Source organism: Grosmannia clavigera (genome assembly GCF_000143105.1).
Source record: "Grosmannia clavigera kw1407 unplaced genomic scaffold GCSC_168, whole genome shotgun sequence".
NCBI lineage: Eukaryota > Fungi > Ascomycota > Sordariomycetes > Ophiostomatales > Ophiostomataceae > Leptographium > Leptographium clavigerum.
The window spans coordinates 229498-255466 of NW_014040771.1; the positions used below are offsets into that span (position 1 = coordinate 229498).

Here is a 25969-nt window from a genome sequence, read left to right on the forward strand (position 1 = left end):
AGCCTTTATTAACATGGCATCCGGTACCGAGTCCTCTGGTCGATTCCTCACTGTATACCAGACTCAACAAGCTCAAGCAAGTGGTGTCACGAAAAAGCCATACAGTGTGGTCTCGCACTGTGATTGTACTCGGGCCAATGACATTCCGCTCCGGAGTCCCACCGCGCTAGCAGTGGCAGAAAAAAAAAAGCATATGAACATCTTCTCACAGACGGCTCTCTTCCTCTTTTCCCTCTTTTCTCATTATCCTTCCAATTCAAAACAATGTGAGTAGCAAGCTTTGTCACAGCCCAGCCAATGTCCAACTGTCTTGCTAACTGCCGCGATCAGATGATGAAAGCTAGCGTGTATCCTTTGATGCATCCCCCCTGCGCCACAGCCAACTCTCGCCTTCGGGTGCTTAAGCGGTCGGCTGTGGAGGCAGGGACCCGGGATGCGTGAAATAAGCGTTCGGCACAACCGACCTTGTTTATTACGAACGCGATAACGGCAATCTGACCCAATCTTGAAGGAAGAGAAAGAGTGTCTGGAGCAAGGTCTCTCAGGCCTCGTATTACCCCGTTTCACCACCTCTTGTTCCCCTAGTTTGCACTGCCTGCACTGCCACTGCAATCATTTTTTTGCGCTTTTTGCCTCTTGCACTCTTCTCCGTGTTTCACAGCCTTATACCCTTCAGCTTGTTGTCGTTGTTTGTCTTTGCTAGATAGTAGAAAATTTATCAATTTGAGCTCTGTAACTCGGCCAACCAATCAGGCGCAATCTGCCCCGCACAGCGGACTGTCCACTGGAGATGTCCCGGTATGCGTCAATGCACAGGCGTGGATGTCCGGCTCAGCGCTCTGATTAGCACTATGCGAACCCGCTAACGCCAGTCCGGATGCTAGCCTCCCGTGATCGTAAATCGTAATGCAGCGCAATCTCTCTCCCCTTTGCCAAAACGCCAAACTGCAACGTCCTCCTGCGTGTTTTCCCCGTCTGCGCCGCCGCATCCAACGATCCCGAGTGCGCTCCGTCCTCACGCAATCCTGTCTGACGTCTGCCTCTCCCCTCCGGCCTTGCACTGCTACCGCACCGTCCTCCTTCCTCGACTCGCCCGCTTCTGCTTCTCCGGCCAACAATCCCTGGCGCCGAGGCTATCCGCTGCCCCTGTCATCACTTCCTTCATCTCTCCGTCTGCGATGGCGCCGTCCGCGACCGCGGCCGTCCTCTGTTGAAACACTGATCCTGCATCGCTTCGTTTCACGACCAACGAACGACCTACGACCGTCTTTCGACCACGAACTTTGCAGCTTGCCTCACCACTTCCATCTCGCCACAGCCTGCTGTCTCTCATCCGGCCTCGTCCATCTAGACCGGCTCTGTGCCGTCGCAACACCAAATACCCCACGTCACTCATCATTCTCTTCCGACCATGGCGAGCTCGTTTGAAAAGTCCGTCAAGGGCGCTACCAAGGTCAAGGTATGTCCTTTAGCTCCCTTCTCAATGGCCGCGTTGCCAGCTGTCTGACCGTGCACTCTCCCTGCAGCTTGCGCCGCCGAAAACAAAGTACATTGAGCACATTCTGATCGCCACACATGCGGGCGAGGCTGGCGTCGGCGAGGTGTTCCGTGCTCTCCAGTTTCGCATGCGGGAAACTTCGTGGACGACCGTCTTCAAGAGTCTGATCACCATCCACCTGATGATCCGCGAAGGCTCTCCCGACATCACACTAGCCTATCTTTCCACGAACAGAGGCCTGTTGGTGCCCTCTGCCATAACGGACGGTAAGCATGGGTAGGGCGAACAGACGGTAGAAAGAAGCTGACATCCGGCCGCAGGTCAGGTCCAAGGCCGGAATATACGGCACTACTCGACGTACCTGAACGAGCGGGCAAAGGCATACCGCGACACCAAGGTCGACTGGGTGCGCGCAAAGGAGTCGATCCTGGAGAAGCTGACGGTCGACAAGGGCCTGTTGCGGGAAACCGAGGCGGTGCAGAACCAGCTGACGGCGCTCCTCAAGTGCGACATGGTGGACGACGACACGGGCAATGAGATCACCATCTTTGTCTTCCGGCTGCTGGTTCTGGACCTGCTCTCGCTCTTCCAGGTGCTCAACCAGGCGATGATCAACATCCTAGGTACGTGTGTGCACCACTGTTGGGCGCCCTCTGAACCCTTCGCTCGGCATGCGCGACTGCTAAGACTGGGGCGGCAGGCCACTTCTTTGAGATGTCCAAGGTCGACGCCGAGCGGGCCATGCAGATCTATCTTACCTTTACGCGACAGACCGACTTTGTGGTGCAATACCTCACCGTGGCGCGCCAGTACGAGCACCAGACGCGCGTGGAGGTGCCGAAGCTCAAGCACGCGCCCGTGAATCTGGGCCGTCAGCTGGAGGAGTATCTCAAAGACCCGGACTTTGAGGTCCACCGGAGGCAGTACCTCGCCGAGATTGCCACCAAAAAGTCCAAGGGCAGCTCGGGTGACGGCGCCAAGGCATCCGGCTCCAAGGCTGCCGCGTCCAGCCAGGCCGACAATGCGGCAACGTCGGTACCGAAGCTGGCACCGCCACCAGGATCGAAGCCGCCGCAGCCGAGGGGGCCCGACCAGAACCTGATCGACTTCTTCGGCTCCATCGAGCAGAACCAGACGCCCATGGCGGTCCAGGCCAGCCAGCAGCCGCAGCCGATGGCCGGAGCGTCGCCTTGGGGGGCACAGCCGGCAGCGGGCATGTTCCAGCAGCCGACGGGCTTCGTGGCCCAGCCGACGGGCTATGCGTCGACGAACCCGTTCCAGATGCAGGCCACGGGAGCAGCTGTCGGGTTCGCCCAGCCGCAGCAGCAGATGCAGCAGATGCAACAGATGCAGCAAATGCAGCAGCAGCAGCAGATGCAACAGCAACAGACGCAGCAGCAACAGATGCAACAGCAACAAGTGCAACAGCAACAAATGCAGCAGCAGCAGCAGCAGCAGCCACAGCCGCAACAGCCAGCGTTTACGGGCATGGGCTTTGGCGGGTTCACGGCACAGCCACAACCACAGCTGTTGCAGCCGCAGCAGACGGCCTTCCAGCCGCAGCAGGCGAACCTGCTGGCGCTGCCGCAGATGGCCATGCCGACGGGCCAGCAGCCGAACACGAACCCGTTCCGGCAGTCGATGATGACCCAGACGGCGACGGGCAGCAACACGTCCGCAGTGGCAGCGAGTCCGCTGGTGGCGGCGACGACCGGATCTACGAATCCGTTTGCGCGCGCCTCACCGCAGGCGGCGGCAGCACCGGCGGCAGCACCGCTCGTGGCGATGCGGACGGGCACAAACCCATTTGCGCGAAACAACGGAGGCGGCGGTGCCGGCAGCGACGGACAGCAGCAGCGGCCAGCGACGGCAGGAGGCATCAGCGCGCTGGCACCACAGCCGACGGGCACGACGAACCCGTTCCGACAGGCAGCGTTTGTGAACCAGCAGACGGGGATGGGATGGCAGCACAACCAGCCGACGGGCAACTTGTTGGATCAGCTGGACACGGTGTCGGTATTTCCACGGCCGGCAACAGGCGGACAGTGGCAGTGAGTAAGGGGGGAGATGGAGAGGAAGAGGGGAGAGAACGGGGCAGAGAATGGGAGGGAAGGGAGAAGGAAAGAGAGAAGAAAAGAGAAGAGAGGACAAGGAGAGGAAAGATGTCAGAGGAAAGACAGGACAAGAGAAGGAGCAGAAGAGGAGACACAACGACAAGAACACAACAAGCAAGACGAGAAGAGAGGCACAAGGCCAAAAGCAGATGCAACAGGGCCACCGATCTATCCCGTTGCACGTCGACGGACTCAGCGAGGCGTTGTCATTTTCATTCGCATTTCATTACAGTACCGTCCATTCCATTTTTCCCGAGCTCGGCCATCTATGACGTTCTTCTCCTTCCTGGTTACCCTGTACATACATAATTCATAGCATCCCTGATGGACGGCCCATATCCTGCCGTCTTCTCGAGCCTTTTGGCCGCGTCCTTTCCGTTGACCTTTTTTATATTTTTATTCTGCCACCTTTGCAGTGTGCCAAGGTAAATAATATACTCGGTATTTCCTTGTAGTTGAGCCCAACGCCGATAGCAATGCAAAAGTAAAACCGCACCCGGTCTCACGACACCGCATCAACCTCCATCTTGATGGCGAGCGACGAGGCGGATGGGCCGTCGGCAGCGGCGAGTGACGCGCCCATGGATGCGACGTCGGCGGCCGCGACGCCGGGCAGCCGGGTCTCCTTCTCATCGGCGACAAAGACGGCGAGGCCGGAGAAAGCGTCGAAGAGAGCACGGGTGCAGTACTCGTGCACGTCGTAGCCGCCGACCACGTGACTGGTGTGTTCGCGCGCGCCCTGCAGCCAAGGGTTGCGGTACTCGGTCTCCTGGACGTGGAAGCGCGACGGCGGCGGATCGAGTCCTTCGAACGGGTCGTAGGGGCCCTCAGCCGCGGCCGCCGCAGCAGCTGCGGCCTTGCGCCGGTCCTTGAGACCACGGATGGTGAGGCCCGAGGGGGGGGCTGCAGCAGCGGCCGTGTTCGTGCTGGCCGAGCCGACGAGGGCACCCGAGTTTCTAGTCGTTTCGTTTGCGTCATTCCGCAGCGTCTGCTCCTCCGAGGCCATCAAGGCGTCGCGCTGGTTCTGGCCGCGACGTCGGAGAAGGATGCGGCCAGCTGCCGCACCGCCGTCGCCGTCGGGCGCACGCACGAGGCTGTCGAGATCCTCCTCGTGAGCACGCAAGCGGGCGCGGCGGTCCTCTTCGTCCTGGCGCAGGGCGTCGACACGACGGGCCCGAGCAGCTTCCTTCTCGGCAGCCAGCCGAGACCGGCTCAGCTCGTCGGCTCGTTCGCCGCGACGGCGATTCCGCTCGATTTCGGCGCGATGTTCGGCCTCCCAGCGTGACAGCTCGGCCTCGGCCGTGCGCCGACCAGCCGGCGTACCACTCACCAGATCCATAGTCAGGGCCTCGACCTTTTCCAGATATTCGTTGTACGCGTCCAGCGACTCAAAATCGTCTTCGGTCTGGTTGAAGACGGCGGCGACGCGGCGACGGATGTCGACCTCGCGCTCGACGCCGAGATCCTCAAAGAAGGCCCGCCGGAAGTCCTTGCGGCGCAGCGTCTTGTGGCAGCCCGCATACGGACACTGGTTGGGCCCCGTAAACAGACGGCCGACGCAGTTGGAACACATCGGGTGGTAGCACTCCGGGTTGATCAAAAAGACCATGTCCTTGTTCAGGTAGCGAATCGTCTTGCACACCGGACAGATGTCGTCGGCCGACCCGTTAGTCGTGCCCGTGCTGTCCATCGTCACGCCGGCCGTGCCCGAGTTGGCCGCCGTAAAGGGCGCCGGCACCACCGCTGTGTTGCCATGCGGTCGGCTCGAAGGTTTTCGCGACATGGCGAACGGCGACAGACAGTCCTGCCGATGCAACAGACACCCGAATGACCACAGACGCTGAGCAGTCAATCCTGCTGTATCGTGGTTGCTTCGGTCATGCGCACAGTAGGCCGGTCGATTGTGTTTCTGTGATGAGCAATGCTGGCTGGGAAAGTATTCACCCTGGTCTCAGGCATAGAAGACCAAGTACTAGGCTTACGTCAGGCACGTGATCGCGCCAGGCTGTAGATTGCTCGCCCACATGACCAAGCTGCTGCCTAATCGATATTACCATGTAATCACAGAGTGTCACGTGTCTACAGACACCGCCTTCTAGGTATAAGGAAGTCATACGTTCCGCCTAGGAAGACATAGTTGATTTAGTCTTGTAATTTATTTGGTTTTCTTGATGTTTGGGACTAGATTATCTACCAGTAGAGAACCTGAGACCTTTGAATACTCGTAAAGACTTCAAAGTAGGTCGAATGAACGAGGCTACGGAGTACTCCTTACGCCATGATGTAATACCCAATTGGGCTAGCAAAATACAATCACGAGAATTTATGGACCGTCATCTTTTCTGCCCTTTTTTAGTTTCTTCTCGCTCTTTTGACGGAAATATTTCAGCAGTTTCTTTCTCCAATGCGATGACCACGATACGAGACAGCGTCTCCGACCTGGAGCGGCATACCCAGCTTCTCGAGGCCAGCGTGGCCAAGTTGACCCAGGCGCTCGGGCATTGGCAACTGCTGGAGGCAGAGTACGAGGCTCTAAGCGAGGAGGTGGCCGAGGCCACAAGGACCAGCGACGACGACGGCGACAGCGAGGACGATGGCGATGCCGACGCGACGCTCTCGCACGAGCAGCAGACCCGGCTGGCCCACGTCTGCCGCGACTTTGACGGCCAGCTGGTGGACCAGAAGACAGTCAGCGAGATCGTTGGGGCGCAGCCGGGCCAGAGTATCACGAAGAAGCCGGGCCAGATTCGGGGTTTGATCGGGCGGCGGCTCGACTACGTGCGGCAGAATGCGTCAGCATTGCAGAAGCAGGTGGAGAGGGAGGCCAACCGGCTGGCGGCAGCCCAGGTGATTAGCAGACCGGATATGATCGGCGACGAAGAGTCGGGCGAGCCTATCACAGACATTGTCGAGGAACTAGACGAGGAAGGAAACGTGCTGAATGTGCGGCTGCAGACACCGTCTAACACGGAGTCGCGTGTGTTGGAGACGCTCAAGAAGGCCGGTATCAACGAGCTGCCCGAGGGTGGGCCTGAAGAGGAGGACCAGAAAAAGAACCAAAAAAGCGTAGAAAAAGAGCCTTCATCGGCTTCGGCAATGAAAATTGTCGCTGCACCTGCAAGTGCGCCAAAGGACGGAAAGAAAGGCGTTTCTTTCGCAGACGATACGAAACCCGGGCACGACGAGCCTTCCTCTGAAACATCACAACCGCAAATGTCCCGCACAGCCCAGCGCCTTGACGAGATCATACGCGCAGCAAAAGAGCAGGAGTCTATGATTTCCACTGCGACGTCAGTTGCCCCCATCGACGAGTTGGAGGCTGACGCTGCACTTCGCCGTGAGATGCTGGAATACAGCATGTCGGAGATTGGGCCGATTGTAGCCCAGCTCGATATCGAAGAGGTATCTTCTGGCGAGGAAGACGATGAAGGCTACGACGACGAATACGACGATGACGATGACGACGAGGAAGACGGCCATGGGCGATCCAAATATAGCGCCATTGACGAGGCATACCGGGAGCGGATGCGAGAGCTCGAGAGGAAGCTTGGGGTCGCACGACAAGAAAAGGAAGCCTCTTCAATGGCTGTAGACACCAACAGCGAGGAAAACGACTTTGACGAAGGCATTGGGCGCATCCGTGTGTCTGGCCTGACGGCGGCACCATTGTCGGGAAGCGTTCCCTCGACGGGCTCATCGCTCAAGGACAAGTCTAAGGAGTCGGGCGAGAAGAAGAAAGTTTCGTTTGCCAACGCGCTCGACATATCTCCGGCCGATGTGGCACCAGCAGCCGAGAAGTTGGAGGCTGTCAACGCCAAGGATGTCGTGCCTGTTGTCGAGCCGCTGGGAGACGTGATTGAGCGACAGAGCAGCAACAGCAAGCCGACCGTGGGAGCTCTTGAGCCGGCCGTGGCCAAGAAGCCGTCCCGGTTCAAGATGGCCCGGGGAACAACCGTGGCCTCACCGCAAGTGCCACAGCTGCCGCAAGGGCCTCACCAGGCGCCGGCGCGGTTTCTGGATCTGGACCGCCGGGTGACGCCGGAAGGCCCAGAAGGCAAGACGCTGGCCGAGGCTGTGGTCGAGCGGCAGCCAACGGCCGAGGCGCGCGAGCCGGACGAGCTAGATCCAGCGCTTCTTATGCAAGAAGCGGCGACGGAATACCACCGGTCGCGCAATAGGCTGATCCAGCGGCAGGGCGGGTTTACACACGCCAACCAGTCGGCGGTCGTGCCGCTGGACGAAGACGAGGGCGGCCACAAGCGGGTCAGCCGGTTCAAGGCAGCGCGGCTGGCAAAGCAGTAAACCGGACGGGCAATGAAATATCACAGAAACGGCTGTTTATGGCCAACAACATCACGTGCCGTATCTGTTGTAACAAATGTAACAAAACCATGTGTCATCCACGTAAAACCACTCCCGGTCACATCACGGTAGGTTGACAGCGCTCTGCGACCATCTGTACCGTAGTCTCTTTGTGTCGGACCGCTCTCATATGCGTTGCAGCCGTGTCTATCTGCTACTGCATTACTGGCGTTCCAAAAGCAAACAGTGGTTCTCTGAGACCTTGGCTGACTGCATAGCCCCTGGTTTTCGTTTAGTCGCTGACATGAGAATGTTTGTAAAAAATTGAATTCTTGCTTCTGTACATGACCAATGCTTTCCCCTCCTCCTTGTCCGACACGCCTAGCTGATCTTGGCGTTGGTAAAGTCCATCTCGGGGTGCTGCTCCTGGAACTTCTTGAGGATGTCGAGCTTCTTCTGCTCGTCAGACGTGGGCTTGCCCTGCTCCTTCTGGCGCTGGTCGTACATCATCTTCTCGACCATGCCACGGGTGGCGCCGTCGAGATCCGACAGCTTGGACGTCTCGGGTTGGATGCGGGTGACGTCGATCTGGGGTGCGGACGTGACGACGTGCGGCCACCACTCGGCCTTGTTGGTCTTGTCGAGGTGGACCTCGATCGTCTTGGTGCCGTCGGCGTTGCCGCTGAGCGTCCAGGTCGAGTCGGCCGTCAGGATGGGCCGGAAGAGCGCGCCGGTGACCACGGGCGGCTGGCCTTTGATGCCAACGGTGATGGCGTCGCGCTTGATCTCGACCACGAGGTCGCGCGCCTTGAGGTTGCCCGGGATCGACGACACCGCCACGTCCAGGTCGGCAATCGTCTGCGTCCACTTGTACGGCAGCGCCGCCTGCTCGGCTGCCTCCTTGGCGCGGACAGCTGCCTCCTCGGCGGGGGTGAGTTCTGGCGGGTTAGCCGATGCGGTGGAAGAAGATGCGTTGCAGAGAGGTCAAAGGTCTGGCTCCAAGAAGCGCACACAGATCTATGCTTGCTTCGCACTCACCTTTATCAGCCATCTTTCTTTTCGTTGTGTTGATCAGAGCGAAGAAACCGCGAAAACGGCAAAAACGGGAACAAGCGCAGACTGTTGAGAGAAGCCTGTCGAAAGGCTGACGAAATGCTTTTCTGCCCGCCTTCACCCCGTTTTGTCACCCCCACCCAAGTCGGCCAATGGGGCAGCTGCAAGCTGCCAGCCAGCCTCGCCTAAAGGGCTCTGCGACTGAAGTAGTCACGTGACTTGACGCAATGTGTATGATCTCTACTCCGTACCCCGTATTACGTCGTATATTGCCTGCTCAGTATTACGACCCACGTTCCCACTTTTTAAGTGGGGCATGTTAAACGTTCGCTTTTGCAAAAGGAATGTACTGCTCGATTGTTTGCAAGTGGCAAAAATCTGAAGACGCGGTTGAAAAGACCTGACAGGGGGCGCGAATCTTACCCCATCCACCTTGTAAATACTCCGTACGGAGGAGTACGGAGAACGGAATACTCTTGGTTAGTTATGCAGCCAAATGGGTCCCTGCTTGCAGAAAAGACTTGTGGGTACTTAATGTGGCGGTGTTTGCCCGTCCAATGAATTCTCTTGTAAAGTAAACACGTTGGATGTTGTCAGCCATACAAATTATCTTACTAGCCCGTCGTCATTTCGCCCATTTATTTTTCTGCTAGTGTACGGAGTAGGAGAAAAAAAATGTATCTTAGGAGAAGCAAGTGCAGCCTTAGCGGTGCTCGTGTAGCTACCTAAAGTCGTGACCCCTTCGATGTGACATCGGCAGTATACAGTCTGATTTGCTGTGTGCACGGAGAACAAACTTAGCGATAGACTGATAACAGTTAGCTTATAGTCCCACTAAGAATTACTGCATATAAGGAAATTACAGCATAATACATGCTGATAGCTTAGCGAGAATATACAGTGCACGTGACCCTTTATATACTGTGACTTTATGTCTTTATTAGGAAAGGCGGTGAGATAGGGTGGGCATGACTTTTGGTAGGGACCTCCGTACACTTTTAATAGTATTTTGTCAAGCATTGGAATCCTCCACACTGTGGCCCTTCCGCCCCATTTGGCCGTACTGGCCTGTGATTTTTCTGGCACTAGTATCAATACGGGTCCAAAATGCGTCGCGCCTATTACCTAGTACGGAGTATAATATAAATATTGTTCGTCACCAACGCCGCTCTTATTTGTGTAAGTCGCATTAGACACTATACTTACCAACTTTAACTACTTTAATCTTACTGTGTACCGCGACAAACACATTTAACGATGCCTCTCTCCGCTGAATCTTATATTGCTATTATTGGGATTTTGATAGCCCTGCCACCGACGATTATGGCTATTTGGACCTGCCTTGAACAGAGATCCATGCGACGTGGATTTAGGCCAGACCTAGAGGCGAACGGTAATATTAGTACCTTGTTTGCTTCTTGTGGCGCTTGAGTTGAGTTGCTCTCTTACAAAACACTAGCTAATTACTCCGTACTCTGTACTTTTTTTGGTGTTTAGTGGTGGAACTTGACAATCTGCGTCCCCAGCGCCAATCTGTTCGTACTCTAGGCACACCAACCACTCCTATCGGGGTTCCTTCGGAATTTGGTCTCCCACCATTTAGACTCATACCATACGGGGGCGATTCGATTCCCACCCGATCACAGACGAGCTCGGTTTTACATTTTACAAGTTATACTATCAACGGTTCTATGAGCTAAAGAACCACGTCCGTGGGAGTAGTTTTTCCTATTTGTATAGCGGAGTGTTAGCAGTTGAAACAAGCGACTTTGGCATATACAACTGGATGCGATATATTGCAAGATGGGAACTAGGATGTATAATGATAAGGGGTTGATAGAGTTAGAAATAAATATATCCCAAGTCCCTCTGTGTCAATCTTTACCCCAGTCGGTCGCTTGTCTCTGTGCCAGCCCAGGTCCGTGTCATTTGATGGGTATCTTACACCTGCTTCATTAGCCACCACACAATAAATCGATTCAAGCGCAGGCTGCAGCGCGTCCTACGTAGCTTTTTCGTGAAGATGAATAACACTGATGCACTACCAGATTTGCAAGCCGAGGCATGAATTGATACTTACTTTGGTCTCACAATTGCAATCACCAAGACGCTCGGACCTAGTTGCCAAGTAACACCTTACATCAGCATCAGCGTATTAACTAATTCTATCTGCTTTGCCAGCAACAACCTCACCAACCCTCCTTCCTGAATTGTAGTAATCAAGTCAAAATGCCAAGTTATTCAGCCGTAACAAAACTAAAACAAAAAAAAAAAAAAAAAGAAAAAAAAAAAACAGATATATTATGTCCCTATTAGTCAATATCATTTATACACCAACGACGATGCAGTCAACCAATCTCTTATACAAGACATGATTTTCCCTAAATTGACGTCCTGCATAGGACTAAGACTCACTTGTTCTTCTTCTCAATACTCAACGTTGCTCACTCTAATCACCACCCTGCTAAAGCCTGACAGGGATGGTCTACTCTAGCACGAGACCCCGGACAGCTTCGCCCTCCCTGCAATTACGGTCTATAGCTACGGAAGCCTTTCAGACACTACACGGCGATAGCCGCCGTTCAGACCGAATATATTATCGAAGACTCTGCATTAGTTATATTGATAGAAGCACTGTTATCCGGCATCATTGAAAATATCATGCGTATATCACGACGCGACTAAGTCTGACAGTGCGATCCGATTTCATATAGCTATGAATATCCTGGTTAGTGGTAAACTCTTACTCCTGCTTCCCTCCAATCATTTTAACAACCGTCAAATTTTCGTCAATCTACGCATTACGATACCACACATGCGATGGATACTTGTAAGTGCTTAGCCTCCACAGCCTTCCCTTGCGCTAACAATGACCACAGCTAAAAACCATACCAGCTGTTCCCGACGAGGTGACCGGTTTGCCAAGCGGCATCAGCAGAGCTTTGCTACCGGGATCAGAGATGGAGTTTTCAAGGATACAAACCGGCGGGTTTATGCCAAGAGGGCCGTCAGGGCATTCTCAGGAGAAGCAAAGTCTCTATCTGCCAGAACTAATGGCACTTTTACGCAAGCAGCCTTTGAATGTGACGAGATTACCGATAGTGCTGGGGTCTCTCCCAGTTGGCGGTTACACGAAAAGTTGATACAGTACGCCGGCATGCACTACGAGATACAGTACGGCTGCGAATACCACTCGCCATACGCAGCCATCGTCGGGCTCTCCGGGTCCGGCAAGTGATTGTCACTTAAGCACCTGGCTGAAGGCGAGCAGGTCTGGGTATTTCATACGAGCTTGTCCTAGCCCTTTCGATCATTCGATCTGGGTCTCTGGGCGACTGTCTACGGAACCTTTCGGACAGAAAAGCTATCCGGATATTTTGGGGCCGTTATCCAAGCGAACGTCGAGCTTGTTAAGCTGACTGAAGAATTGGACATGTCCCCTGCCATACTCTTCCGGCTCCAATGCCATGAGAATCATGCTTCTTTCAGCGATGAAATGGCTAGTCTAGTCGGGCACTCTTTCAAAAAGCCATGCAACAAAGCGGCGATTAGGATAATCTTAGACAACATAAACCTCGCTACTCTCAGGAAGTGGGATGCGCTGCAGGCCACAACGAGACAGACGCTCACATATCAACGCGGACAGCCCGAACTCCTCATTATATGCTTCGATGAAGCCCGTGGCTTACTGCATGTGAGAGCTGACGACAGAAAAAATGTCGTCGCAAATGGTCGCCAGCCCGTGGCTTTTCACCAGCTACGACGAGCTCTGGAAGCCAAAGGAAGACAAACGCAGGCGTTTCAGATCTTTGACCTCTTGCTAGAAACATTGTCACACGTGCAGGATTTTGTGCCGTCTTTCGAGCATGATCCAAGCCTGAAGATCGGCTTAAGCATAAAGCTGTTTCCTCCTTTGTACGGGATTCATACCACCCGGGATGGTATGGCGAAGCGGTCTACAAAGGTGCAAGAATGGCTCCGGACCATCATTGTACAGCACATTGATGGTCATAGCTTCGTCTAGGTTGCCCCGAATAAAAGCAACAAATGGTTACGCTTCTTTTTCTCATTAGGGTGACCGTTATGGGGGGACGTCTTGTTCCCAGTCAAGCTCGTTATACCAGCATCAACGATCAAAGTGATCTGGCACTGCACGTCATGTGGAGAATGAAGGAGGAGCTGGATTGCGCAGGATTATGATGACTAGTCTCGTCAAGATGCTGCACCACGACGCATTGAATGTGAGCGATGCCGGCGAGATCATTGCCGGCATACTACATCTCCTGGCTGCTGACAATACGTCAACGGACCAAGATGCCAAAGGCGTCACAACCCTGCACAAAGGTCTGGCCGTTTTTGCACACGTTTGTCTGGGCGCAGCCGAAGAGCACACTGCTGGAGAGGTCATGCATACTCGCCACGCACTTGGGCCGGCTATGCACCAATTCGCCGTACATCACGCAGAGCCATCTGCAAATGACCTTTCTGACCGGCCAGGCCTGGTATCTCTCGGCGAACTTCCCAGGCGCAGACCTGCTGGTGGCCGTGTGGCAAGGCCCTGGTCGATCGATGACTGCGTTGCTCGTGCAGGTCAAGTGCAAGGAAGAACCGAGCACGGCGACGAAACGCACACAGGTAGAGGCTCGCGCGGCGTTGATCTCCGGCTGAAAACAGATCGAGACGCTGGGCGATGTTCTGCCCGTATACGGCCTGTTTCTCAATCTGCGGTCGTTGCCACCGGAAACGGAATCCGACACGCAGGTGGTCAAGATGCCCCCAATGCTACCGATGGCAATCTTACTGTGTCATATTTTGGTAGATCAGAGAGAGAGGCATGATTAAGGCGATACTGGATACGACCTGATGTTCGATACTTGATTCTAACGAGCCGTTTGTGTTTTTATCGGCGTTGAGTGCATCGTACATGAGGTGTCCCGTACCAATTTCATCTATAGTCGGTGCTCAGTCAATCACCGAGGTAAAATACAGACGGTTGATGGTCTGATTGCCATATTTCTGATTTCTTTATTTTTTTCTGATTTTGGCACTTTAAGACCCAGTAGTCTGAAATCGCAGTAGATATCTCCATTCGTTTGACACTAGGAAGCAACCGCAACAGTCTGATGGCCACAGAATCAGCTCCGAGTGGCTCACCAGCATAAATGCTGCGATTGTCGGATTTATTGGATACGCTTGCTTCAGACACGACAGTCCTACCTATCGACAGTCTTCGAGTTTTCGACAATTTTTCTTCCAATATGGCAGAAGAAGCCACAGAGCTTGATCTTGACTCCGAAGACGACTCCAACTCCGACGATGACACTTTGGAGTCTGCGGGTATGGAGCGCAAAGTTAGCTCAACTGCTGGCCAGTCGGTGCAAAATGCCTCTGTTGCCATCATACAGCCAAGTTGTTCTCAACGTGCTGCAAAGGGATTTCGAGGAGGCAATAGAAACCCAGGCTGATTATGAACTTGTTGCCACGGAGCCCGTTGCTAAAGATTTGGAAGAAGCAATAAACAGTCGGTGAATGAATTTCACAGAAAAAAAATTAGAGACCTGCTTTTGAAGCTGTTTCAATTTAATTATCGTTGTCTTGCCACCGGCCTTCCAAATATGTTTGATAATGGGCGAGAAGCCCGGACAGCAGTAATGTAGAATGCGAGAATATTTCGCATTATAATCTGAGATGGTACAATTCCAATTAGGCGTATCGAACTTCATATTTGCCAGTAAATTGAGTGCCTTAAAGCCTCGATGGAGCCAACTCTGAAGTCCTAAAGTATGACCAAGCCTGAGAACAAAGTTCCCGATTGGTTTACTTCGCTCTTGATTTTAGGAACGGACACCTTCCAGTAATGCCCGTTCTCGCCTCCGTTTAGTTCACGTAGTGTTTCGACAGGTTGTGATCAATCCTCAGTGATCGATCATGTTCAGAGTTTTCCCTGCTACTTGATCTCGCGGGCATACGGCAGATGCCTACCTCTGTACGTACTCCGTACAGTTGGCTAAGATCTAGGATGTAAGATCGATACCTAAATGACTAAGGCTTATACGGTTAGCTCAGGTACTTCCACACCGGGACTAGGCTTCTTCTATAACATCATTGGTTAGATGGGTTGGTATCTTACTGAGAAGAGATTATATTTGCAACCTGTGTCTTAGAACCAACATAGCTGATATTGAGCGGAATCGCTCTTGAATATATATATGAAGCTGTTAGTGTGTGAGGGGTAATTATCACCTTCGCCACACCAAAGTCGGCGAAATCACGACACCGCATAGTACAAAGCCCATCATTGCCTTTCACCCCATTATCACCATATATCAGTTACACTGCTTTCCGACCTGTTCAACCTGAATGGAAGTTTATAATGGAAGCTCTTAGCGGCGAAGATGCATCGGTATCTTTGATGATTGAGCTCCAGCTCCAAGGGCTTCAAAACCTGATCAGCTCTTCCAAAGGAAAACAGCGTGAAGGAGAGCAGCTTGATTCCGAACTCGCTCTGGCTGCCTACAAAGCAGAGCTGGAAGGGTTCGGAGCTTTTTTCACGGATCGGCGCATGTGTATGAGCATTGCCCAAGCCGTTGTTGCCGATGGCGAGCTCATCTCCCGCCAACAGCAAGAAGAAGAGCAGGCAGCTCGAGATCATCAAATGGCTTTGAATCTTAATCTGAACAGACAGACCCCATCACACAGCTCGGCTGGCAATTCCAATGCTGACGTTGAACTGCTCAGCAAGTTGGGGGCCTTGTATGTCTTTGATCCCGACGACAGCGTGGCCGATCAGCCGGAATCGTCTTCATGGGCCTCCAGTCGACGACCTCATGCCCCCGGAGCGAAGAGCATGGCCACGTGTGTCAGTTGCCGGGAGGAATTTAGGTTGTATGACATTGCGCGCTGTCCATGCTCCCACGAATATTGTCGTTCCTGTTTGGCAACCCTTTTTACTGCCTCTATGAAGGACGAGTCGCTGTACCCACCTCGTTGTTGCCGCCAGGCGATCCCACTTGAACCGAACCGACCGTTTCTACCGACCAGCCTCGTCGGGCAGTTTCTTGCCAAAAAGGTCGAGTTAGACGACACTAAGAGGACGTACTGCCACATGCAGACCTGCTCTACCTACATACCGGCCCAGTTCATCAAGAATGGCATAGGGAGCTGCCCCCGCTGCCATACTCGCACGTGCGTCATCTGCAAAGGGGCCTCGCACCAAGGTGACTGCCCGGACGACCCATCGGTACAGAAAGTCCTCCAACTTGCCGCTAAAAAGGGATGGCAGCGATGCTATTCTTGCCGCAGACTTGTCGAGCTGGAACTAGGATGTTTCCACATGAGTGAGTGTCTCCCCATCATGGCTATTTGATCGTTTCTGAGATTGGTGTGCAGCCTGTATTTGTGGTGCACAGTTTTGCTATACGTGTGGCAAACGCTGGAAAACATGTAAATGCCCACAGTGGGATGAGCACAGATTGATCACCAGAGCCGAGGTTATCGTCAACAGAGGTACCGGTGCTGGGATGCCATATCCACAGGACAGAGCCCGCCTGATTCAAAGGGAACGACAAAATCTGGTGCGGAACCACGGGTGTGCTCACGGGGCATGGATGCGTCGTGAAGGTGCCCACCGGTGCGAAACATGCTCCCACTATCTCCCCGAATACATATATGAGTGCGGACGTTGCCGTGTTCTGGCTTGCCAACGATGCACACACAACCGCCTCTAGATACCCGGGTCCCGGGGTCCCGGGTTTTTTTTGGATTTTTTGTGTCGAATCCGAGATGGCTTTTCTGGTTGAGGTTCTTGGACTCGGAGAGATATGTTACGAGTACGGAGTACGTTCCACTACTCTGTATGTGGTATTACAAGTTGCATCAAATGGCCTAAACGTATCAATATCACGTGAACTCGACTTCCCCAGGCCCAGCTACAACGGAAAGTGGGCCGCTAGCTGTGAATCGAAACGGACCTCGGCCTGGTTGCCAGCTTCGTTGTCGATCTTGCGAATCCGTTGTTTCCCCGCCCAATCGGCTGCCATATATAGCTTTTTGGAGTACCGTTTCCCCCGCCGTTTTCTTCTTCTTTTGCGTGCCATGTCGTTTCTGCGAATCTCGCGCCGTCTAAAAGCAGCCGCCTCACAGCTCTCTGCCACCCCTCTGGTCTCCCGTTCCTACAGCACCTCTGCGGCCCATCCTCTCCTGTCACACATCGCCATGACACGTCCACCAGGGGCCGCCAGCTGGGGCAGCTTCTCGAGCGAGCCAGACGTGTCCGCTGCCGGACCTGAGGGCCAGACCGTTCCTGAACGAGACGGTCCCTTGTCTTCTACTTCTGTCACCGTGTCCGATGATCCGACCGGTGCGGTAGCCCATTTTCTGGCCATCCCTTGGTGTCGCGCCCATCTGCGGCCGGCCGAGAATGGACCGGCCGGGGCGACGGGCAGCTCGACCCGGATACGCATCGTGGTGCCGGCAACGCGTAAACGGCCATCGTCATCGTCGTCGTCGTCGTCGCTGTGGTCGCCAGCAACTTCCACACCCGAAGGCTTCCGCATCAGCAGCCCCGAGACGGCCGACAACGCGTTCACCAACACGCTCAACTCGCCCGACACAATCTCGGCGTACGTCGTGTTCTACGAGGAGCCGGCCGACGCGCTGTCGCATGCACCCATCGTCGAGCTCAAGGCCCTCATGACCGTCGGCCCCGGCATGAACGGCCATGTGGGCGTGATGCACGGTGGCCTCGTCGGCACCATCCTCGACGAGGTGCTTGGCCTGCTCATGCCGCTCAACCAGCGCCGCCTCAGACGGCTGCAGAAACTGCAGCAACAGCAACAGCAAGAAAACTCGCAGAGCCAGACCCCCTCGCAGACCGACGAGAAATACTCACCAGCAGAAGCGGCCGCGGTTGCGTCTGCAACTGTACGCCATGGCTTCGTCACCGGCTTCCTCAACACTACCTATGTTCGCCCGGTGCGTACGTCGGCCACCATCCTAGTGACCGCTCGCTTCACGCGCTTGGAGGGACCGCGCAAGTTCTACGTACAAGGCGCCATCTGGGACGAAGACGCCCAGCTGAGAGCAAAGGCCGAGGCTGTCTTCATAGCGCTTCGCGACAAATTATAACAGAGAAAAGAACCGCAAGGTTACTCTGCACGCATGTCGGAATGTATCAGTTGTATTCCCCAAGGTTGCCATTGATATGCCGCCGTTATCAATACCGCTATTAGAACAATTGTATTTGTTGAGATCCTCTTTTCACCCGCAGTTCTTTCCAATATTACTCTCAGCAGCTAGGACATAATGGAGAACGACAAAGGAACGCTATGCTTTCGTAAATGCATTCAGGAAACTGCTGCTGGCTAGTTTATGCGGGACGCTAGAAGCCGTGGGGTATCCTATCAAAATGAGAAACCAAAACAGCCAAGTTATTAGATTATGTTGTGTGTGGTGGTACAATTATCGGACCCGTCGGCCGTCGAGGAATTTCGGGCCCTTGGAGTGTGACTCGAAATACGCGTTCTGCTGAGCTTGCTTCTTGCGCTGGTCAAATTCCGCACGCTCATCGTCGTCCAGAGTAAAGGCCTTTTTGAGCCACCCAAACGCACTCCGCTTTTTCTTGACCGTTCGCCTGGTGGCCTCTGAGTCCTGCGTCATCGTCGTGACACTGCTCAGCGTGCTCATGCCCATCGACGACGGTGCATTACGGAGGTGGTGGGATCGCATCGGGACTTGGCCGGCTGTGTGAGGCCGTTGCTGCAGAGGCGAATGTGGGCTTGCCTGAACAGGGCGGAAGAATTGCTGATCCGAGTGTGGAGACGGGAGAATGCCGGGAAAGACGGGCGGATTGAATTCGGCACCCGCACTGCTTTTCGGGTGCACCACTTCGTCCGCGTAATATGGAGCAAGGGTTCGCTCAGGATCCGTGCTGTTGGCCGAGTCTGGGCCAGTGAACGTCCTGTAGTTCTGGTAGGTCCGTGGCGACGCAAACACCGGTCGTTGGAGTAGCGGCGCATTTGGTGCCGGTACAAGGATCGCCTCCGGTGGTGCTGTGCGAAGCGAAATTCGCTCACGAAGAGACGTTCTTTTTCTGGATGGAGTACCACTCGTCTCGGTCCGTCTAGACGAAGATTCCGAGGGCACCGGTGAGCGCATCGAAAGCTGTCTATGCGGGATCTGCCTGTCTCCTCCATCGTGGCTGCGGCCAGTCCCTGGGCGCAGGTGGACTGCTGTAGCCTGGCCCAGTGCAGCCGGAGAAGGGGCTCGGTACTTTGGCTGTTCTGGAGGAGGACGAACCGAGAGTTGCGGTGCGCCTTTGTCGGCTCTCGGATGGTGGCTGTAGTAGTGGTACTGCTGCTGCTGCTGTCGTAGCGATGGCGTTGGCGATGGCGATGGCGATGATGAAGGAGAAGGCGATGGCGAAGGCGAAGGTGAAGTTGAGGACGCCAGGTATGAATTGCGTTCGTGCACCATCGGCGATGGCAACGGGGCAGGCGGTTGCGGAGTATAGGTCCGTGGCTGAAGAAGGTACAGTGGCGCTTCGTCTGCTTTTTCGTCTGCTTCCGCCTCAGCTTCCGCTTCTTCTGCTGCTTCTTCTGCAGCTTCTTCATCCTCTTCATCCTCATCGTCCTCATCATCCTCGTCGTTAAAGAAACTGTTCTCAGGTTTCATATGGTGATTCAATGCTCTATTTACGACCGGCTTTGGGGAATCAATGTCAATGCGAAGCGGAATAGATGAAAGGTTGTCATCATCTATGTCCAAATCGTATGCATCCGCGGCGTCGGTATCGATCCTCTCGCCACCGTTCTCTTCGCGTCCACCCGGGCTAGACCGGCGATCATGAAACTCCGTGCCTGGGCCTGCGTCTAACATGATCGCGAGCTCATGGGGTCGCTGGTCGTCCGCTTTTTCGGCTTGGATGGCAGCGTTATTCCTCTCTTCCGTGCCTGAGGTTGGGGTCCAGGTCGAGAACATAGCATCGCCGCCAAAGAGGCTGTTTCTTGAACCGAGATCGAGAAAATCTGCTGTCAGGCTACTACTGTCCAGGACACTAAGCCGCAGCGAGAGACGGGGAGGCTCCTGTGGGACATGGGCCTGGGCACCTGGAGAGTCTGGAGGAGTCGTTTCGTGAGACGAGTCATTTGAGGACTCCTGCGAGCCTTCTGATATCTGTGAAATGTGATATGTTTGCCCAACGTCGTCTTCCGGCAGTGTGTACGGCTGTATGGTGAACTAGGGCGACAGGGTCAGCCTGACACACAATAAATTCACACTGAAAGATAAGCGCATGTTCTTACTCTTGTTCGACGGCTCACTTCACCGGCACAATTGTCCATTTTAGTGACCATTTCAGCCAGCTTGGCGATGAGGATTCCGAGCGTGTGGCTCTTTTCTTCCATATCGGTAAAGGCATTCAGCCAGCCTTCGGCATTGCCGCGCATCGCTTCATAGATGTCGGCAACATCGGCATCAGCGTGCCAGGGGCCTTGAGATTCAGAAGAAAGATAGGCATTGAAATCCTTTGTCGAACGAAGGCCCTCATTGATGTCCTCTGTCGCCTGCAGCAGGGCGGTGCCGGTTCGCGACAAAATATGCTCAATCCGGACATTGCCTTCGACGATGCGGAGGCGGAAGGCCCGGTCCTCGAGCATATCCTCAAAGGCAGGCAGATCACTCAGTGGAAGCCTGAGATGCTCTAGCCGGGTAGCGAGGTCCTGATTGGCGAGCGTAAGATCGTCCATGGCCGTTCTCAGGTACTCATCGACCTCATCGATATGGCCCTGCAAGATGGCAACCACCTGCGCATTGTTGTTGGCCATGCCCTTGAGAAGAAGATAGACACCAAAGGCAATCTGGGCAATCAGCTTGCGCAGCTCGTGGCAGTTCTGGCCGGGGCGATACCGCCACAGCGCGGCGGGTGGCCCCTCTGACTTGTCCTGGTCAATTAGCCGGGCGCGGCGAGCTTGAGCGCTGTCGACAGCGAGCTTGGGTTTGAGCGAGAGCGTTCCCGACGTCACCTCCGCCAGCGACTCGGCGAATGCCTCCTGCATAGAAGGGATAGGATGTCGCGGGATCGAAGTCTTTCTTGGTACTGCGCGTGCGGTGATATCGGCCGACATTTGGTTCTGAGGCGTTCCGCCTTGTCGGGTGGCTGCGTGCGACTGGGCTGATGACAGACGGATGGCCAGTTCGCTATTCCGCTGCAGAGACGCAGCCGCCTCGGTTGCCGTGGACCTCATGGCTGCTGGTTGCGTATTAGACATGCAGGCAAGATCGTTGATCAGGCCGGTCCTCGTCCAGAGACCCGGTATTGCCACTGTCGCGTCGTTGGGGGCTTTGGCTGCCGGACTCTGCGAAAGGCCCAAGAAGCAGCCGTGGAGGCGCCTCACGCAGCAGACAGATTCAGGTAGGAACCAGCGCTCTGATGGCTGAGGCCAGAATTCGAGTGTCCTCCTCTCAGAGACGAGATACACCCGACATGACGGAAAGCGAGAGCCGTCAGGTTGACGTATATGCCAAGGGTCACAGCAGCGGTGTAACTCTCGGAGGGTGAAGCAGCGGTATCAGACGACTCTGGGAGGCAAGGGCGTGACACGGGGCCGGGGTAGAACGATGGTGATACCGTCCGCGACTGTTATATGATTTTTCGTAGGCGACAGTTTCACAAGGCGCTCGATGCTGGAAGGATGCACGATCTGAGGGCGGACCAAAAAGAAAGAGACGCTGGCGAGTAGCGGCAGATAGCGGGTGGCGACGACAGGACCAGGACTTGGGGACGGGGGCACGTCTGCGCGCTGGCGAGAGGTTGATATTATTTGACGAGGAGGGGCGAGGAAATAAAAGAAAAGGAGAGGGAAAAGAGGTGTGGAAAGGAGGGAAGAAGATAAAATCGTTAGCGTAGAGTACGGATGGGGCGCCTTGTTTAAAAGGGGAGTGCAAGAGTGCAACGAATGCAACGAGTGCAACGGGCAGGAAAGACCGGTATCCAATTGGCAGCCTGTCCTAATTAGCAGAACAGCCCGGCGAAGAAGTGCGTCTTACGACGTGCTCCATAGGGAGTAAGTACTATGGCATGCGTAAGACAGCTGGGCGCGGCAGGCACGACACAGCGCCGGACCGACAGACATCAGCGAGCTGCAGGCGAGGCGTACAGCTGAGTGAATATTACATAGTACGGAGTATGCTGGCACGCTTGGATACATGGGTATTATGGAGCTCTCCCACAGGGCACACAGATTCTATTGGAGCCGGGGGGGGCTGGCCGGGGGGAGAGGGGGAGGGGGCTGCGGAAAGGTCCTTCTGCAGAATAACAGCCCCATAGCACTGAGACAGAAACGATCGCACCGCGTAAATGGTCTGGACTGCAAAGGCAACCGAGCCCCAGATTGCCCGAGGCTTTTCCAGATGATTAATGCGGAATCCGCAAACCGCAAATCGCAATACCGATCCATCGAGTCTCCCTGTTCGAATCAAAGCAGGCCAAAGCCAAAACAGACAAAAACCAAGCAGACAGAAGCCAGAAGAGATAGAAACCAAAACAGAGAGCTGCTCGGAACGGCACAGCCTGCCCCTGATATCGCAACAGAAGATGCGCGTCCGCCCTCCCTTCATTCCCCGGCATCCCGTGCAAGAAGGCCGCACTACGAGCTTTACGAGTACGAAACACTCTGTACTCGTAGTATGTGTTCGTAATCCAACCCCCCCCCCCCCCCTTCTGCGCACATCTTTGGCGCCGTGCATTTCGGGTTAGGTGGGGTGGTAGGGAAAAGATGAGCAGGGACAGCGGACCCACAAGGAGGTTACACTGGTAAGAAGTAGGAGATAAACCCTCGTACTCGTAAGATACCTGTACTCCGTACGAAGACGAGTCTCGAAAAGGAGAGATGCATCTCTTATCTATTCCATTGGTACGGTCTCATCCCGCACGGGACGGAAATGCGGTTGACAGAGGACTGCGCATGTGTGCGCGGATTCCATCTTACTTGTGGTCTACGGCCTAATTACATTGTGGTCTGCCAATGCTAGATTAGGCCATGCGACTACGCGAGCTCTGTTGGCCCTTTTCCGCCCTAATCGCTAATGCTCTTTACTGCCAATAATCCATACACTACGGAGTACAGAATATTGGTGGCTATTTTTACACCCAATGGCCGTCCCAGCAAACAAGAGCAATATGTTGTCCAATGCAAAGGCTTCTGCACTCTCAAAATCGCATTTCTCTTGCAGCGCCTAGTCTGCACGTGTTTATATCGACCATCGCAGTGCCAGCATGGCGCGGTACTATGTACTCCGTACGAGTGTCTTACGTCCGGATGCAACCCTTGAAGCAGAGGCGGCATGCAGCCTCCAGGGTGAAAGTAAGCCGCTCCGTGTCGTTGGCCGGTCACTTTCTGCAGGAACTGTGCGACAATGACACGCAACCTCGCCCAATATCGTTGACGGCAGACAGTTGTTGGTGCCGCTCTTATTCTCGGCACCAAACTTTTGCCCGTCCTCGCGTCTGTTTTGTTGTATCTTAGCCTCTCGCGCCGACGTGTTTCGGGGGCCAGGTCGGCGATCTACGAGCGCAGATAAGATATGGATGCGTTTTGGATTGTCCCTCGCGCCCCGTGCGCTATCCTCGTATCGCATTTGACGCCCTGCGTGCAAGAACAGCTGAGCAGACTCTCACCTGCCCCAAGAAGCCATGGCCCAGGCGGGAACTGGCCACCCGGTGATCATCGCGGCACACCCCAAACACGATGTAGACGATTCGTGGAGAGAGGTCTGCACGAAAACGGCCCCGTGTTTCGCCTCCAACGCCTGCCAGAGCTTCTCACGTATACGAAAGCCGCATTCTGTTCCTGACCTGCAGGGGTCCAGTGTGGAGGACATACCGAAAGGGAGACTGATCTCCACCATCCGGCCCTTCTAACACAAGTTCAGCGCCGTTGTTTCGTCGATCAGAGCCTGGTCGGACACGTGGAATCTAGCCAATGGCAGCTGAGCAGTCGCTACAAGAATTATATAGATTAAAAAACGAAGTGCCCTAAGTCCGTCGCCTGAATTGCTTCGGATATAGAGAGCTGAGGAGATCGGCTGGTTGAACAATGCCAGGCTACTTTGGGCACGTCAGGTATGGTCGAGCCGCACAAGAAGCCGAGGCTAGATGAAGCCATAGGAGCAAAACAAGGTTTGGCCGCTAGTTTTTAGTTTCCGACTGTAAGATCTCATTCGGTGCGGCTTGAGTTGTGGGCTCGTTCTTACATACATAGTTGGCGTGCATGCCTTAGGTGACAGAAACCAGGTTGACAGCATGCCAGGTGCAAAAGGATATGTGTGTGAGTAAGGAGAAAGGAGTATGCATGCAATGGAGCTATTTCAACTATCCTACGAAAAAAGCAAGTATGATGCGGCTTCTAGTGCTGAACAATGCTCGTATGGGGCGGGCCTGTTTCGCCCAAATAGGAAGGAATTCACTGCACTTACATCTTCACAATACAGAGACAATGTGCTTCGCGGATATTGTGAACCATTTCCCGGTTTCTGTTTTCCCTTGCACATCACAACAGCTCTCATGGGCCAGACCGTGGCTTACTCATAATCTGCCAACAGACGAACACATATTACTGATTCAGTGTTAGGAAGCATTACGCAACGTGTACGTCGCCCCCTAAGAGTCTGTCCTCCCTTCTGGTCATATTGATTTTCATGCTGCCCCTCATGCTAGTAATTCATACCACTTCTTGTCTCACAATTGAATTGCTCTTGCTGTTTTTGACACACACTTTATGGCTCCCATTCAGTCCGTCCAGGCTGGTCCATCTGCTTATTTCTTCGACTCTAACGACTGTTCATACAAGCTGTCCTCCAGCCATAATCTCCATCCGACACAGCAATGGACGGATTCGACAACACGTACCGCTTTGAGACCTCGTGGTGCCTCCCACCGTATGCTCTCTGCGCTATACGAGCCTTGTTTTCAATCTACGCCTTCTTCGTCCTGTATTCCGTTATTGGCTGGCTTTGTGGCCACGACGAGCTCGGTGGCTGCTCAGCCGCTCTCCTCGAGCTTTCCCATTTTAGCTTTCTCTCTTACTGGGGCATCGCCTATTACTTTCTGGTTTCGTCCGTCGACACTTTTATTTACGCTCGCACCGGCACTGCTCTGCCCGACCGCTTGCCGCGATCTCTCCAAATCCTGCATTGGGCCTTCCTTTGCGCTACAATAACCGTCTATCCCCTCCTTATCACAGCTCTCTATTGGGTCTGGGCCTCCCCGGCACAATGGTTCCCTCTGAAATTTGTGGCTTGGAACAGCTTGTCTCGGCATGGCCTCAACTCGGCCTTTGCCCTCTTCGAGATCGTCATGACGCGCACAGCACCGCACGCCTGGGCACACGTTCTCTGGCTGCTCGCAGTCCTGGTCCTGTATCTAGGACTTGCATACATAGCTCGCATCACCACGGGCATCTACGTCTACAGCTTCCTCGACCCGGCGCAGGTCGGAAACCGTGGTATCGTTATCGTATTCATGTCACACATCGCTATTGCCTGCGTTCTCATCTTCATCCTCGTTCAAGGCTTGATCATTATGCGCATATGGTTGATCGAATGCAAGCTCGGCTTTGACGGCAAGTTTGCTCACGCTGACGCCAGTGACCGCGTTCGCAGCGTTGACATCGAGCTGGTGAACTCTGCGCCATCTGCCAAGATTGCAGCTCGCTGATCGGAGCGGGGCAATTTCTCTTGACTTCTTTGGGGGGCGGCTTCAGAATGCCGGTATTGATGGCTTCGAGTTCGCTGTCTCTATTTTATATCGTATAACTGACCAAGCTTGAGGGCGCTTACTTCCGTCTTGGTACAGGGAGAGATCCACTAATAGAATTAGTCAAATTTGTTTCTGGAATATCCATCGTGGAAGGGGACTGGAAAAGGCGAGGCTATTGAAAAGGCCAAGTTGAATTATATAAAGTTCGGCCAATGCTCGTAATGTGTCGTCGCTTATAAGCCAAGCGCC

General features: G+C 54.4%; 10 protein-coding genes across 10 annotated transcripts; 7 read left to right on the forward strand and 3 right to left on the reverse strand.

Moving 5' to 3' along the window:
* Positions 1 to 1411: 1411 nt before the first annotated feature.
* Positions 1412 to 3553, forward strand: CMQ_2056 (enth domain containing protein; the record flags this gene model as incomplete). Its single annotated transcript, XM_014314982.1, has 5 exons — positions 1412 to 1459; positions 1527 to 1764; positions 1819 to 2121; positions 2199 to 2737; positions 3089 to 3553. 5 exons carry the CDS (start codon positions 1412 to 1414, stop codon positions 3551 to 3553), a joined length of 1593 nt encoding a protein of 530 aa, XP_014170457.1.
* A 561-nt stretch (positions 3554 to 4114) lies between these two features.
* On the reverse strand, positions 4115 to 5395 carry CMQ_1961 (cdk-activating kinase assembly factor mat1; the record flags this gene model as incomplete). Its single annotated transcript, XM_014314887.1, has 1 exon — positions 4115 to 5395. The coding sequence occupies one exon, from the start codon at positions 5393 to 5395 to the stop codon at positions 4115 to 4117; it is 1281 nt and encodes a 426-aa protein (XP_014170362.1).
* A 626-nt stretch (positions 5396 to 6021) lies between these two features.
* CMQ_1835 (uncharacterized protein) lies at positions 6022 to 7914 on the forward strand (the record flags this gene model as incomplete). Its single annotated transcript, XM_014314761.1, has 1 exon — positions 6022 to 7914. One exon carries the CDS (start codon positions 6022 to 6024, stop codon positions 7912 to 7914), a length of 1893 nt encoding a protein of 630 aa, XP_014170236.1.
* A 381-nt stretch (positions 7915 to 8295) lies between these two features.
* Positions 8296 to 8965, reverse strand: CMQ_1884 (nuclear movement protein; the record flags this gene model as incomplete). Its single annotated transcript, XM_014314810.1, has 2 exons — positions 8296 to 8852; positions 8953 to 8965. 2 exons carry the CDS (start codon positions 8963 to 8965, stop codon positions 8296 to 8298), a joined length of 570 nt encoding a protein of 189 aa, XP_014170285.1.
* A 2871-nt stretch (positions 8966 to 11836) lies between these two features.
* On the forward strand, positions 11837 to 12205 carry CMQ_2064 (uncharacterized protein; the record flags this gene model as incomplete). The annotated part of the gene is made up of 1 exon (XM_014314990.1): positions 11837 to 12205. One exon carries the CDS (start codon positions 11837 to 11839, stop codon positions 12203 to 12205), a length of 369 nt encoding a protein of 122 aa, XP_014170465.1.
* A 1076-nt stretch (positions 12206 to 13281) lies between these two features.
* CMQ_1909 (uncharacterized protein) lies at positions 13282 to 13635 on the forward strand (the record flags this gene model as incomplete). Its single annotated transcript, XM_014314835.1, has 1 exon — positions 13282 to 13635. The coding sequence occupies one exon, from the start codon at positions 13282 to 13284 to the stop codon at positions 13633 to 13635; it is 354 nt and encodes a 117-aa protein (XP_014170310.1).
* Positions 13636 to 15340: 1705 nt separating this feature from the next.
* Positions 15341 to 16333, forward strand: CMQ_2013 (ibr finger domain containing protein; the record flags this gene model as incomplete). Its single annotated transcript, XM_014314939.1, has 1 exon — positions 15341 to 16333. The coding sequence occupies one exon, from the start codon at positions 15341 to 15343 to the stop codon at positions 16331 to 16333; it is 993 nt and encodes a 330-aa protein (XP_014170414.1).
* Positions 16334 to 17181: 848 nt separating this feature from the next.
* CMQ_1902 (thioesterase superfamily) lies at positions 17182 to 18093 on the forward strand (the record flags this gene model as incomplete). The annotated part of the gene is made up of 2 exons (XM_014314828.1): positions 17182 to 17446; positions 17513 to 18093. The coding sequence occupies 2 exons, from the start codon at positions 17182 to 17184 to the stop codon at positions 18091 to 18093; spliced, it is 846 nt and encodes a 281-aa protein (XP_014170303.1).
* Positions 18094 to 18426: 333 nt separating this feature from the next.
* CMQ_1928 (uncharacterized protein) lies at positions 18427 to 21209 on the reverse strand (the record flags this gene model as incomplete). Its single annotated transcript, XM_014314854.1, has 3 exons — positions 18427 to 19242; positions 19663 to 20202; positions 20286 to 21209. The coding sequence occupies 3 exons, from the start codon at positions 21207 to 21209 to the stop codon at positions 18427 to 18429; spliced, it is 2280 nt and encodes a 759-aa protein (XP_014170329.1).
* A 3638-nt stretch (positions 21210 to 24847) lies between these two features.
* CMQ_2052 (uncharacterized protein) lies at positions 24848 to 25678 on the forward strand (the record flags this gene model as incomplete). The annotated part of the gene is made up of 1 exon (XM_014314978.1): positions 24848 to 25678. The coding sequence occupies one exon, from the start codon at positions 24848 to 24850 to the stop codon at positions 25676 to 25678; it is 831 nt and encodes a 276-aa protein (XP_014170453.1).
* Positions 25679 to 25969: the final 291 nt, after the last annotated feature.